The following is a 14,058-nucleotide window of genomic DNA, read 5'->3' as shown; positions in this document are numbered from 1 at the left end:
TATATAATTGGTAATGTAAATTACATTTCAATATTACTGACAAAAAGTGAAATCCAGCCAGATAATCACATACACAAAATAAGATATCCCTCAAAAACATTTGAATCAGTAGTCTGGCTCATTAAAAGTGTGGATTCCATACTATTATTCCCCATTATTAATCCTAAATTATTCTATATGGGTGAAATTCACGAGAGGCTCTGTGGACCACTAAAATCCTGCATTAAAGGCTCAATCCCTGTAGTACTGAACACTTTGGTCCTGATCAGCGACTTCATTAGCATTAGATTTAAAGTTCAGCATGATCTACAATGCTGTGGTGGACTAGAGTCCTGGTTACCATGTATTTCTCTCAGATGCAATGGGAACTAATAAAAGTAAAATAGGTCTGAAATAGAAAGAATAGAGAGGAAGTGGGGAGCAGTAACTCAATGGCATATTGTCCCCTTTCCTGAGAATTCCTCTGGCAACTCCACGCAGTCAGAGCTTCCCCAGTCCTGGGGGTTGGGAGGATGGAGCCAGAGAGCAGATGCTATACATGGCATGCTCCCCTCTGAACCTGTCAGATAGCCAGGCCAATAGATATATGCAGAAGGCGACGTTGATCTTTTGGTATTAGCTTCCACTTTGTGACAAGATGGAGGAAAATGTAAGAAAGATTCCCTACAGAAGCTGTGCTGCCAAAGGGCGGAGTGCACCCAAGATCTAAGATCTGCAGATTCCCAGGCTTTGGGGGTTTGGGAGGCCACACACTGCTTGACCTCTGTGACCAAATCCCCTCTCCCCTCCCTGAGGGCTACATTTGAAAGAAGCCATTTGGCCCTGTCTACACTACAGAAGATTGTGAAACATTTCCCTGTTGTGTTAATCCTGGTTCAGATGAGCCCAGCATTAGCACCCTTGAGAGCCCTACTGCAGACATAGCGCCAGCTGCCGACAGAGTTGAACGGATTTGCTCCGGGCAGCTCAGCACTCCAACGACTGGGTATGGAGTTATGCCTCCTCACATGCACCTATTTTCCTCTACCAGTGAGATGCTTTTAGAGAGTACCCTGGTTTTCCCTCCAAGTGCCTGACTGACTAAGCCTTCAGCCTCCAACAATGCTTCATCACCTCATCCTGCAATGGGAGATCAGAGCAGGGAGCTCACATCCTGCCAGCTGCTAATCATGTGGGATCTCTACTCCCCCCATCACAATCCATCCAGCCCTCAGAAGGAAGAGTAACTGCCTAGATTTAAAACAAAACAACAACAACAAAAAACAGCCGAAGGAAACAAGACAGTAACTTACTTTGGAAAAGTCACATTCAGTGTTCCAATTGGCAGGATTTCCATTGATTTCCCCCAGAACTTATTTTTCCATCTGATATCTAAATAATAGTGAAATATTAGAAAATTACGAAAGACCAAAATATTATACTTTCAGAGATCTATGCCACTAAATGGCATACCAGATGATCTATGCCAGACTGCCTGTTTTGAACAGAACATTAACCTGCTTTGAAGACAGAAAAAGGGTTATTCCGGAGGGACCACCTTATGTCAGAGAGGCTAATGTACCCCTTGTCTTTTAACAGATAACAGTGTGTTCTGTATAAAGCTTTAAATAAAGACAGCCGAACAAATAAACATAATTCAAGTCACTCTGGCAGTGATGATAAAATACTGCATCAGCTCGTTCCTTACAGTTTAAAATTGAAACACTTTAAAGCAACAGCCAGCATAACTTAATATAATAACTATACTAATCTCTTAAATAAATTCAAGAGAACTACATCCCTAATTATAATAATTTTGAGATCATAACATTTTTATATGATTAAAAACTTGATCTTTAGGCTTTTGAATTAAAATATATACCTTGCCAAAACACGAAATTCTTTGATTCACAGTGACAGGCAGAAATGGGTGGATGATGGCTAACCTGGAAAAAGAAATTACAGTGAGGACTTGTTTAACACAAAAGAAGTCTTTCATTTTTAAAAATCAGTGCACCCGACAGTTACCTCAAGTTAAAAACTGTACAGTCATGTATATTACAAGAAAACAAACACACAAAAAGCCTCAGCATGTTTAACGTGAAGTAGACTTTATTTTTACAGCCTCCTACATTAAAGGATATATTTTACATAAATCATTTTAGTTTCTTTTACATTTTTTTCTGGATTTAATAACTTTCACGTCAAACTCTATTTACTCTAGTGGGAATACAAGCTCTTAACTATAAAGAGAAATTAAAGTCACTCCGCTGTCCAAAGAAATGAAGATTTACATAGAAAAGGTTTTACCTGCTCTGAGAAAAATCGGAATCCTTTGTCTTCCCTAATACATTCATAAGTCTCACCGAGCACTGGATTGAATGGCTTGCTTCCTGCTCTGTAGTAAGTGGAGGCATACCCTGAAGCTGCAAAGGCAGCTATAAGAACCTGTTAAAACACAGAAAAACAGCTAAAGATTCCTCGGTATGCTCTCTCATCATTGTCAATTGTGTGGGCAGCAATGTGAATAAATGTATCATTTAAAAACACTTAATTGCCCCTTTATTCGTTCACTATTTGAAGGGCTACATAGTAACAGAAAACTATCTATGTCCTGCAAAGTAATGAATGGAAAGGAAAGCCTGCAGCATCTGGTTATTTATGTGTCTGAATAATACACAAACCTTTGGGCTGCACATCACCATAGCCTCTGGGCACACAGAAAACATAAAACAATACAATAGGATCTTGCTAATCTACACAGCCCATAATTCACAAACAAAAACTGATGATCTCTCACCATTCCTCAGCAGAGGTTTAATGGCAGAGTTTGTATTAGCTGAAGTCTCACAATATTAAGAATTTATTACGTTTACGAAATATACTACAGAACATTCACTATTTGCTTTGAAGTGCCATTATAGAGGCATTGGAAATGATGACTTCACAGTTGAAGTTGTACTGATATTTTCATTTAGAGAAGGATTAAGATCCCTTTGTTTCTTCCTTTAAATTCAGATTAAATTTTGTCTCCAAATTTGGCACAATAATTCTTCAGAGGACAACTGAATTTTCTATGTAATATTTTTGATAAAATATTTAATAACTTTACAGTTGTGGCCAGATTTTCAAAATTTTGAAATTTTGTTCTGTTCTTCCTCACATTTGTTTGGGCTCTTCTAGCTAAACAACCAAAGTTCCCACAAACTTCAGAATTCTCTCTCTCTCTCTCTCACACACACACACACAGACCCAACTGTCACATTGCACATAGGCCACTTTTGAACTTTACACTTATGGCATGTCTACACTGCCCTATAGATTGGACTACAGGGCTGCGAACAGCAGTGCGCACAAAAGTGCCGTGCAGTAACTCCCCTGTGTGGACACTGCAGACATGAACTAAAAGGTTCCCGGTTCACATTAAGGTCTATGTTAATACAAAGTAGGAACGTTTTAGTTCGCACCTGCAGCATCCATGTGAGGGAGATACAGGGCAGCACTCTGGGGCGCACTGCTATTCACACATCCACAATCTGAATTGTGGGACAATGTAGACATGTCTGCTGTTTTGGGCCACCCAGGCCGTACAAAATGGCTGTATTTTAGCCATAACTGACTAGAAGATAATTCCTCTCACTCTCCGCTGGCATAAAGCTGGCAGAGGTGGGGAGCTGCCTCCTTCACCAGATGTCCCCCCACCCCAGTGCAGGGAGAGGAGGAGGGGTCATCTCAGGGATGCAGCAAAGTATACCTAGTTCTCTACTGGCGTGAAGTCTCTTAGGGTATGTATGTCTACACTGCAATAAAACACCTGCCGTTGGCCTGGGTCAACTGACTTGGGTTCACAGGGCTCAGGCTGCAAGGCTATAAAACTGCAGTGTAGACGTTAGGGCTCGGGTTGGAGCCTAGGCTCTGGGACACCACGGTGCAGGAGAGTCCCTCAGTCTGAACATGTACACTGCAATTTTATAGCCCCGCAGCCCGAGCCCTGTGAGCCAGAGTCAGCTGACGTGGGCCAGCTGTGAGTGTTTTATTGCAAGTATAGACATACCCTGAGGGACCTTAGCAGTAACTTAGGCTAGGGCCAGATGGTGCAGGATTGGGGAGTTGCAATTGGTCCAGGACTGCCCTTCCCTTTTGTTCCTGAGCTCTGCTCAGGGTCTGTGGACAATCTGGCCCATAAAAAGATATTCTCCTCATTCAGGATAAACTAACTGAGTTTTCAATCTTAATGTTCTTTCATCATAGGTTTTTTTGGTATAATTTCCTAGGTTTTTAAAAAAGCAAACTGCAAAAACAGAAATTCCATCATGCAGCATCGTAGTGACACCCACATGATTCATCAGCAGGATTGGAACCTTTAGATCCATTGTAGAACACTCTGTTACTTGAGCTAATTGAGTAAATGATAGCAGTAGCTGGTTGTCATCCTCTGAATGGACTAGCACTAGAGGGCGATGAGACACTTTCCCAGTTGGTTTCACGGATATTTGCTGACAACAGAGGACTCAGGAATCTTGGGTTCCATTCTAGGCTAAGGAGGGGAATGTGCTCTAATCTGCTCATTCCCCCCAAGCATGATCCTTTCTGGCCCTATCCCTCCAGCCTATCCCTGCCCTATTCGTGTCTCTTCCCCCCGCCCCATGGCTCACTGTCCCAGTCCCATTCTCTTCTCCTAACCAATCCCACCCTCCATTCTTCAGGCTTCTCATTCCAGTCTCAGTCTCCCGCATCTGTACTCCCTATCCTAACCTCTTCCAGTCTCATCCTGCCCCACCAGGCTGCTTGCCCAGCCAATCCCACTCAGCTCCTCATCCAATCTGACTCTTCCCTTCCCCGGCCTCCCATCACTCCCACACCTATGTTACCCCTGCCTACTGGCTCCCAGTCGCAGTCTCTTTTCCTCCAGTTCTGCCACCAAACCCCAAGCAGGATGCAGCACTCACTGGCACAGATCCATCGTCTTTAGCGCCTTGAGGAAAGAGAGGTTGCTGAGGGCAAGAATGCGAACCGACGAAGGAAGTGTGGATGGGGTATTGAATGATATCACTGCTTATTTCCTTGCTTTTTACAGTTTGCCTTGGTGGCCTATGCAGTCTAACAACCTTCACTCACAGTTAACATTTATGTGTGGGTATCCTTAATAAGAAACTACACTAACTAAATAAATGTACAAGTATGCAGATATAATATCCCCAAGCTTTTTATTGTGTTCGGGTGTTTACTCACTAATTTGCAAAATTCACAATGTGCTTCCCAGTCATTAGTGAGATTTAGTGAGGTATAAACTCAATAATACTTATAGACACTCTCTATAGAATATAAATGTAAGCGATGTCCACAATGGGCAAGCAAACCAAGACAAAGATATAATCACCATTGCCTATTGTACCAACAGCAAACTACTTAGTTGTTACTCTCAAACTCAGGAAAATATCTTATACAAATGGTGTACACACTGGACGCTGATAAACCAAGGAAGAAAACTGTATAGCCAAGGACTTTTAAATGAAATCCTATGGCCACCAATCCCCATTTATTCAATCCTAGGAACCAATCCCCATATGAACTGTAATTATAGGAAATGGGGTTGGAGTAGGGAGAAATGCCTAATCCAGCCAGGTACTAGATCATTCAGGGTTATCAGATCATAACTAATAGCTGGAATTGCATCCTGAAATGATGTGGAACTTTGAGCGGAGCACAGAGCCCTGCGATAGAGCACCCATGGAAAAAAATTAGTGTGTACTTAGCACCCACCGACAGCCAGCTCCCCCGCTTCCTCCCAGCACCTCCCATCCGCAGCGATGAGCTGTTCTGCAGCATGCAGGAGGCGCAGGGGAAGAGGGGGTAGGAGCGGGGACGGGGCGCACTCAGGGGTGGAACTGGGCGGGAAGAGGCGGGGCAGTGGTGGAGCAGGGGGAAGAAGAGGTGGGGTGCAGGCTTGGGAGAAGTGGGGATGGGGGCTGGGGCAGAGCAGGGGTGGAGGCTTGGGGGAAGAGAGTCGGTGGGGGTGACGCCTGGGGCGGAGTGGCGGTGGGGGGTCGAGCATCCCTGGGGCCCGGAGGAAGACACCACCTGTGCAGACATATGCTTTCAAACAGAGGAAGCAGGCAATCCCCATCAACTAGTTCAGGTGTTTTCTCTCACTACCTCATTGGACTGAGCCTCAACTAGTGCATTGTCATTTCAACCTCTTTTAATCCAGAAATTAGAAAGCCATGAGACTGTAGACGAATAGGCACTGCCCCTATGGGTGTTCCAGGGCTGGAGCACCCACAGAAAAAAATAGTGAGTGCTCAGCACCCACCAGCAGCCCCCCCCAAGTCAGCTCTGCCCTTTCCCCCCAGTGCCTCCTGCTCGCCGGTGGGCCCTGTCGATCAGCTCCTTCCCCTCCCGCCTACTGCCAACCAGCTGTTCAGCAGCGTGCAGGAGGTACTGTGGTGTGAGGGTAGTGATGGTGGGCTGTGCTCGGAGGAAGGGGGCGGAACAGGGTGGGGCGGGGTCACAGCTGAGAAGAGGCGGGAGTGGGGTGGGGGCTTGGGGAAGGGGCGGGGTGGGGGCAAGGCCTGGGGCGGAATGGGGATCGAGCACCCTATGGCAACTCAGAAAGACGGCGCCTCTGATGAGATCAGCATCATCTGGATGCTGATGGAATTACGGTTCCAAAAGTCTCGCAATTTCTCTGGGCAATCTCACATATACAATGAACCAGGGGAATGACAAAATGGAACCCTGTGCAGGATACACACAAGAGCCCCTGGGGAAGATGAGAAAAATCTAAGCTTTTGCATATACAAAGTTGTGCTGTACTAAATTTATTACCATGCGTTCGTATGGATCATCAGTTTCAGCAGCTTTGTCCAGGAGTTCACTGTATTCCAGTTCTTCACAAAGGTGTTGTAAAGTATTAAGAGGTTCATTTAGTTCAACTGGCATGGAGACTTTGGAGAGATCTTTGCCAATATTATTTCTCAAAATATTCCACAGATTGATATTACTGGTATCAGGACAGGGAGCTGGGAGACAAGTCCGACGTCCATTCCTGAATGCACCTCCTGCTAGCTCACCATTAAGAACTGCATGGGGGGAGAAGAAGAGGAAGAAAATATAATTGTATTGAAATCTCCCCTTTAAAAACATAACAAAATTCATTCATGGGACCAAATTCACCACTGGAATTGCACTACAGGTGCAATTCCATTGATTTCAGCTGAATTGTGCCTGATTATACCAGCAGTAAATTTGGCTCATGATCTGAAAACAAATGTAATTTTCTGAAGTTTTTTAAAAATATGGTGTATACTTTGTCGGAAAACGTTGTCTGCAACACTGGTGTTGTCCTCAGATATGTTATCACTCACATCACTGATATAGGATTCATCATCAGAAGCCTACAGAAGAAAAAATTTAAAAATTAGTGAATGAAATCCAGGACATCACTTATACAGTAAAAACACAAATAAATTAAGCAAAACAAACATTCAAAGGAACCACGTTTAGCCTGGCAGAGCTAAAATTAGGTCTACCAGGTTTGATTCAGTTTGCATGTGCAAAGAACAAATCCCCTAATAGCACCAAGAGAAATTTTATGCTCATTGAATTTTACTGAATTAAGTGTTATGGAGCCAAACAAAGACCTTCAAATTTATTTCACTTATGACTCTATCTTAGACTTTGTTCACCCGTAGGCCTGGTCTACACTGCGGGGGAGGTCAATCTAAGATACGCAACTTCCCCTACGAGAATAGCGTAGCGGAAGTCGACGTATCTTAGATCAACTTAGAATCACTTACTTTGCATCCTCGCGGCGCGGAATCGACGGCCGCTGCTCCCCTGTCGACTCCACTTCTGCCTCTCGCCCTGGTGGAGTTCCGGAGTCGACGGCAGAGCAATCGGGGATAGATTTATCGTGTCTACGCTAGATGCGATAAATCAATCCCGAATAGATCGATCACTACCCGCCCATCCGGCGGGTAGTGAAGACGTGGCCTTAGTGTGTCCACGCCCACTCCTGTTGAAGTCTCCCCCTAGGGCAGAGGTGGGCAAACTATGGCCTGCGGGACTGTCCTGCCCAGCCCTTGAGCTCCCGACCAGGGAGGCTAGCCCCCGGCCCCTCCCTTGCTGTCCTCCCTCCTCCGCAGCCACACCACCACGTGGGCAGCATGGCTGGCTCTCGCCAGGCTGTGTGGCTGCGAGCTCCTGCTGCTCTGAGCGGCATGGTAAAGGGGCGGGGAGGTTGGATAAGGGGTAGAAAGTTCCAGGAGACAGTCAGGGGACAGGGAGCAGGGGCGGTTGGATGGGTCAGGGGTTCTTTGGGGGGCAGTCAGGGGGCGGGAAGTGGGAGGGAGTGGATGGGGGCAGGGGCCAGGCTGTTTGGGGAGGCACAGCCTTCCCTACCCGGCCCTCCATACAGTTTCGCAACCCTGATGTGGCCCGCGGGCCACAAAGTTTGCCCACCCCTGCCCTAGGGAGAGGATAAGAGAACAAACAACACTTAATTAGATGTTAGTCACATTGCTTAATGCAGTAGTGTAATGAGCTCAGATACTGCAGTGATGAGTGTGGTATAAGCACCTACATAGAAGAGGAGTTGGATCAGGCCCTAAAAGAGCGAAAATGCTAATACAGTCCATCTTCATCTACTTACGTGTCTTTCTCCCCATGTTCTAGCACAATACCTGAGGTCAGCTGGGACTCTTTTGCTAACAGGCCCTTATTTTTAAATATCAGGTTTGGAGACATGGCTTTCACAGTACACAGCCCTCGAGCTCTGGAATTTGCTTTCCCTGTGCATCCATCAGAGTACAAATCTGTTGACTTTCAGGTTATGGAGCAACCAGTTCACTTAGGTTTTTGCGTGTGTGTGTGTGTGTGTGTGTGTGTGTGTGTGTATATGAATAAATGTAATACATTTGCTGAGTTTTTTTGCACAGGTAGGTATCATACAATGAAAAATAAAAATGAACACAAGTATTACTTCTCTCATTTTAAACTGACTTATTGCTAACATCACTCCAACAGATGAAGGAATTTCAAATCAGGAGTTCAAGCCAGTTTTTACCATAATTTGACCTATTTTATTTCCTTCCATTTTAAGTCACCAAAGTTGCTGCTGTGAGACTGTTGTATTGCCTGATCACACTTAAATGTCATAGCACAACCAAAAAAACTGTTTTACTACCACTGTACTGAAGCAGGAAGTCTGCCTATGGTAGTGACAAAGGGAGGTTGCCAGGTTAATATATTCTAAATGCTTTTCTTCTGTTATAAGTAGAGCTATGTGAATGACTGATTTTTTTGGTTTCCTGGCAGTTCCAAAAAACAAAAACAAAAAAACCCACCCAAAATTACTTCTGGGCAGACTCAAAACAAATTTTTTTGAAGCTTTTGGTGAATTGAAAAGTCCAAACAATGAGTTCTGGTTGAACTAAATGTTTTGTTTGGCTTGAAACATAACATTTCATTTAGATTTTGAGCATTTTTTAAAAATAAAATTGAAGAATTTTTTTCTGCTGTGCAGTGCAGTACACCGTACAATACATAGGTGTACATGGCAACAGAGCACAGTGTAGTTTGACACGTTCAAATGTATGGCTATTCAGTCATACAGGGCAAGACTGGGTGCACAAGTGTGGTAACTGCATATGCAAATAGCTAATTAGATCTCTGTGCATACATACAAGGCACACACATATATATATATATGAATGCATGGTACAGACATATGACCTGGAGTTTGCAATCACAGTAATTGGGCATGCAAAAAAACCTGCATAGCAATTTTATACATGCAATTCTAAAAAACGTGTCTCACAATTTCATTAGTTTATCATACAGGCATCACAAAATGCTCTCTGGTCCTTAAAGATTACAATCAATCTTCCTAACTTATATTGCAAGCAGGTATTTCAGAGCACGTCATAACAATAATCAAAGTATGGCTCAGGGTAGAAATATGTCTGTGCCCTGCATGCACTTGTAAATATGAGGCTAGTGCCTCCTCCTAAACTTTCATTTCCACTTGCTTCCTCATGAAATGCCGTCCTGGCTTGGCAGGAAAGTGTTTGTTATCGGCAGATAATGGAATTGCATGATGGATCACTTAGCCGTGATGCAGCACAACTTTTCCCATACTGCTTCAGAATGGCTGAGTTTCCACTTTATATGTAACCAAGCCCCAGGGTTAATTTCCTGCTTTCAGTTTTCCTGTCTAGTACACTGTCCTGTAGAAGCCAGTGCCATTGTAATCTGGGGACTGAAACATTTAGCTGAACAATGGGGAGCTCAGGACATGTGCCATTAGGGAGACATTAGAAAGCCAGTCAGCTTTCAAAGGTGAAGTGGAAAAGGAGCATCGAGGTTTGCTCCCTGGACCAGGCCACTTGAGATGTATCATATTGTGTGCAACAGACTGATCCAGTGTCACAGCAAGTAGAATTACATTCCATCCACATACCACATAATGTATAGTTCCACACATACGCTCTGAAGAAGAGCTCTGTGTGGCTCAAAAGCTTGTCTCTCTCACAAACAGAAGTTGGTCCAATAAAAGATCCATCCATCTTGTCTCACACAAATTCGCACTCATTCTTTATTAATGATGTTAGGTTTTTTTAAGAAGAGTTATTTTTACTTTTTTTAGGCTTAACCTGCCTGATAAGCTCTCTTTAATTAGCATATTTTTATCCTGTAGAACAAAAAATAAATCACAGCTCAAGGGACAGCAAAGTTATATAAACAGAAATTCCTGATTTTGAAGCTGCTTTTGCCATTCAGCTGATATCAGTGTTAGGTTATTTTGCAAATTATTATTTTTAAAAAACATCTGTGTTGGTCTTTCCAAACAAAATTTTCTTTTCCTAAAAAGTTGAAAATTCCAAAATACTACACAATGCATGAAAACTGCAAAGTAATGATTGTCAGACATATATTATTAGTGTGACTTAAGATAATCAAAGCTTAAATGTTATAAAATATGTTGAAATTTGTTCATGTCTATGTAGCTGATCCAGAGGGAGATGGTAACAATACATTGTACACCTGGTAGATCTACAAATTGAATTAAGAAATTCTATTCTCCAGATGGAGAACCCTGGCCACACTGTTCTTGTAGCATCCTGTGCCAGAGAATTGAGAGTTTTCCTGGTCAAAGGTACAGTACATTGGCACACTCTACCATGAGTAAGCTAATAATGCCGAAAAGATGGAGGGAAAACATGGCAATTGTACAACATCATTTCATTACTGTGTTTTAAATAGACTAAAAAAATGTAAAGAATTAGTCAAGGTATTTTTAATACTGCCCCCGTGGCCCTCCAAACGTCAGATAAGGGAGAAATGTTTCAAAAAATCCTACCAAACTGAACAAGCAATATTTTTAAAGCTTTAATACACACAGAGAAAAAATAATTACTTTCTTCTGTGGCATACAGCAAGCTAACCAAAACAAAATTATGCTCTTGGATATGAAGCATTCTTTTTGGACCCATATTTGTTAAGGGTCATTTAAGAAGACATTCATTTTTCATCACCCAAAATATTTTATGATGCTTCACTTAACTTTTTAATATCGTCAAAAATCTTAACAGTAATTCAGATTTGTTAAGAATAAAACAGGAGAACTAACTCAGCATCTGTTCGGTGTTCCTTTGTAATCCCCCACATTACAAGCTCCACAGAGAAAGTGGGAAGGAAGGAAGGAATTAGCTTCTCAAATTTAACTGAGCACATATGGCACACTGTACCTTACTCACCAAGCTCCACATGAAGACTAAAATTTTACCTCCTCTGTTTTAAAAGACTGTTGTGCTAGAGAGAAACTGACACTAGATAATTATGAAATCCTGCCTCATTGACTCATGGGCTGGGGGAACAGAAAGTGCCAGCATGTCGCTGATAAAAGAGCCATCCTGCCAGTGCAAGGCACAGCATATGTGCTATTCAGCAGGCGGCCTAACCATGCTAGATATCCTAGATAGCAGCCCGTATACTCTGGAGTGCTAAACATGCTAGTCAGCAGAACATATCCCCATGGGTGCACGGCCAGGACAGAGGCCAGGTCCTACCCGTGATGTGCTCCTGAGGGCATGGCTACACTGGAAACGTCAAAGCGCTGTCGCGGGAACGCTCCCACAGCAGTGCTTTGAAGTGTGAGTGTGGTCGCGCGCTAGTGTGGGGAGAGAGCTCTCCCAGCGCTCCTGGTAATCCACCTCCATGAGGGGATTAGCTCGGAGCTGGTCTACACTAGCGCTTTAAAGTGCTCAGACTTGCTGCGCTCAGAGGGGTGATTTTTCATACCCCTGAGCCAGCAAGTTAGAGCGCTATAAAATGTAAGTGTAGACAAGCCCTCAGTGGCTGTAATAGAGATTCTGTCCACTTGCTTCAGGGGGAAATTGGAAGTAATAGGCTCCATACCCCCTCTTCCCAATAAACACATATGGCTCAGCCCAGGGCAGAAGTTGACTTTTGTAAGTAATAGCAGCATCCCCCACCTGCCTTTTGGGCAGATAGCAGCAGAGCACTATAGTGGTGGCAGCTGCAGAATGCCACATCACAAGAGAGGAGTTTAACCCTTAACATGAATGTCATGTTCTAAGACAAAAGATGGGAATGTACGAAACTCATCTTCTTTCTTTCTCCCACGCCCTGTCCCCAGTCACCTTCCTAAGGCCTCCCTGGTTACCTGCTAGCAAAGGCCATTCCCCTCTTAGCACAGGTGCTGGAAGTGCCGACTGCACAGGCTCCATTCTACACAGAACTGACCTTTCCCACCAGCCTGATCATTGGGATGGAGCTGCTATGGGCTCTGTGCCAGGAACTCCCCCACTCTACATCTGCTCAAACTACTCAGAGCTATCCACCCCCTGCTTCTTACATCCAGGAGTTAGGGGATAGGGCTTGCCACCAGGAAAGAGAGAGGTCAGGCAGAAGAACTGGGGGGAAAAGGTTCTTTGCAAGGGAGGTAGGGGGATGGTTTGGGACTGGCTCTTCCCACCATTCCTGGGTAGGTCTCACTTCCAATTAGCCACTGATCCAACGTCTTCCCTGGCATGATGCCCCTTATTGGGTACTGCCAAACCCAAATAAACTGGCCAGTCCTGAACTTGTAAAATACCTCACACTGCCCTATGACAAGAGCATATGCAGAATGGTATTTATTGTAGAACAGGAGCAAAAACTTTTTAAGTATCCTCCCAGTCACTTTCTGTTCCTCAAAATTAATTAATGTGCACACACATGAATGAGAGAAGGGAAAAAATTGGTTATTTTGTTATTTCATTAATATTTTCCCCCTGAATAAATGAATTGATTTTGTCAGGCATTCCCTGGTTTCTCTCCTCTCTCTGTATCGATTGGTCAGCAGATAGTAACTAAAAGAGCTGCTCACTGGGGTGAACGACGTAAGAAGCGGTTTTCCTGCCGACCATCACAATGGATGCAGTGCAACAACAAGCTGGTTCGGTATTAGGTGACACCAGCACAGGCTAGGTGCTCAGTGAAGCAGGAAGCTGAACTCCCAAGCCTTGCACAGTCATTTGTACTCCCTGGAGAGGTTTATTCCAATTATAAAATTAAAAGATTTTCAGTTTAAAACAGTAACCGTAATAATAATAAAACCTAGCTCTTTTGTAGTGCTCTTCATCCATAGATCTCAAAGTGCTGAAAACAATTACATTAGTTGGGGGATGGTTCCTGGAGGAACCCTCCTGTGAGCAGCTCAGGTTATAGATTCCAGCCCTTAGGGACTGAAAATACCGCAATCCGGGGCCCTGAGATTAGGGGGAGTAAGGAAGAAAATTATGGTTTTTCCTATCTCCAAAAGGGGCTAAAATAAACTATTTATTTTGATGGCAAGTCGAATAATACAGTTAAAGAAAAGAGTCTGTTTTTTAAACTAAAGGCGGATTTTCCAAAGAGCTAAGCATCCAGCAGCTCGCTTGAGATAAATAACAAAAACACTGGAGGCCTTTGCATGCTTTCACTCCTTGAAGATTTGTTCCCTTTGCTAAATTTGATAGTAGCCTAGACCAGTGCTACTCAAAGTGGTGGTCCGCGGACCGGCTGCCGGTCCCC

At 43.8% G+C, this 14,058-nt stretch overlaps 1 protein-coding gene across 11 annotated transcripts in view; it reads right to left on the bottom strand.

Annotated features, from left to right (window-relative positions):
- Nucleotides 1–14,058, bottom strand: part of OSBPL6 (oxysterol binding protein like 6) — a 199,747-nt gene that overhangs the window by 13,823 nt on the left and 171,866 nt on the right. For all 11 annotated transcript variants that reach the window (XM_048869611.2, XM_048869609.2, XM_048869606.2 and 8 more), the window contains 5 exons: nt 7,289–7,376; nt 6,808–7,061; nt 2,290–2,427; nt 1,862–1,925; nt 1,293–1,371 (listed from right to left, as the gene is read on the bottom strand). In XM_048869611.2, the coding sequence (XP_048725568.1) occupies nt 1,293–1,371; nt 1,862–1,925; nt 2,290–2,427; nt 6,808–7,061; nt 7,289–7,376 (623 nt within the window). The remainder of the gene's footprint in view (nt 1–1,292; nt 1,372–1,861; nt 1,926–2,289; nt 2,428–6,807; nt 7,062–7,288; nt 7,377–14,058) is intronic.

The sequence above is a fragment of the Caretta caretta genome, chromosome 11 (assembly GCF_965140235.1).
Source record: "Caretta caretta isolate rCarCar2 chromosome 11, rCarCar1.hap1, whole genome shotgun sequence".
In the NCBI taxonomy this organism is placed as follows: domain Eukaryota; kingdom Metazoa; phylum Chordata; order Testudines; family Cheloniidae; genus Caretta; species Caretta caretta.
This window is presented reverse-complemented; position numbering and strand designations above follow the sequence as displayed.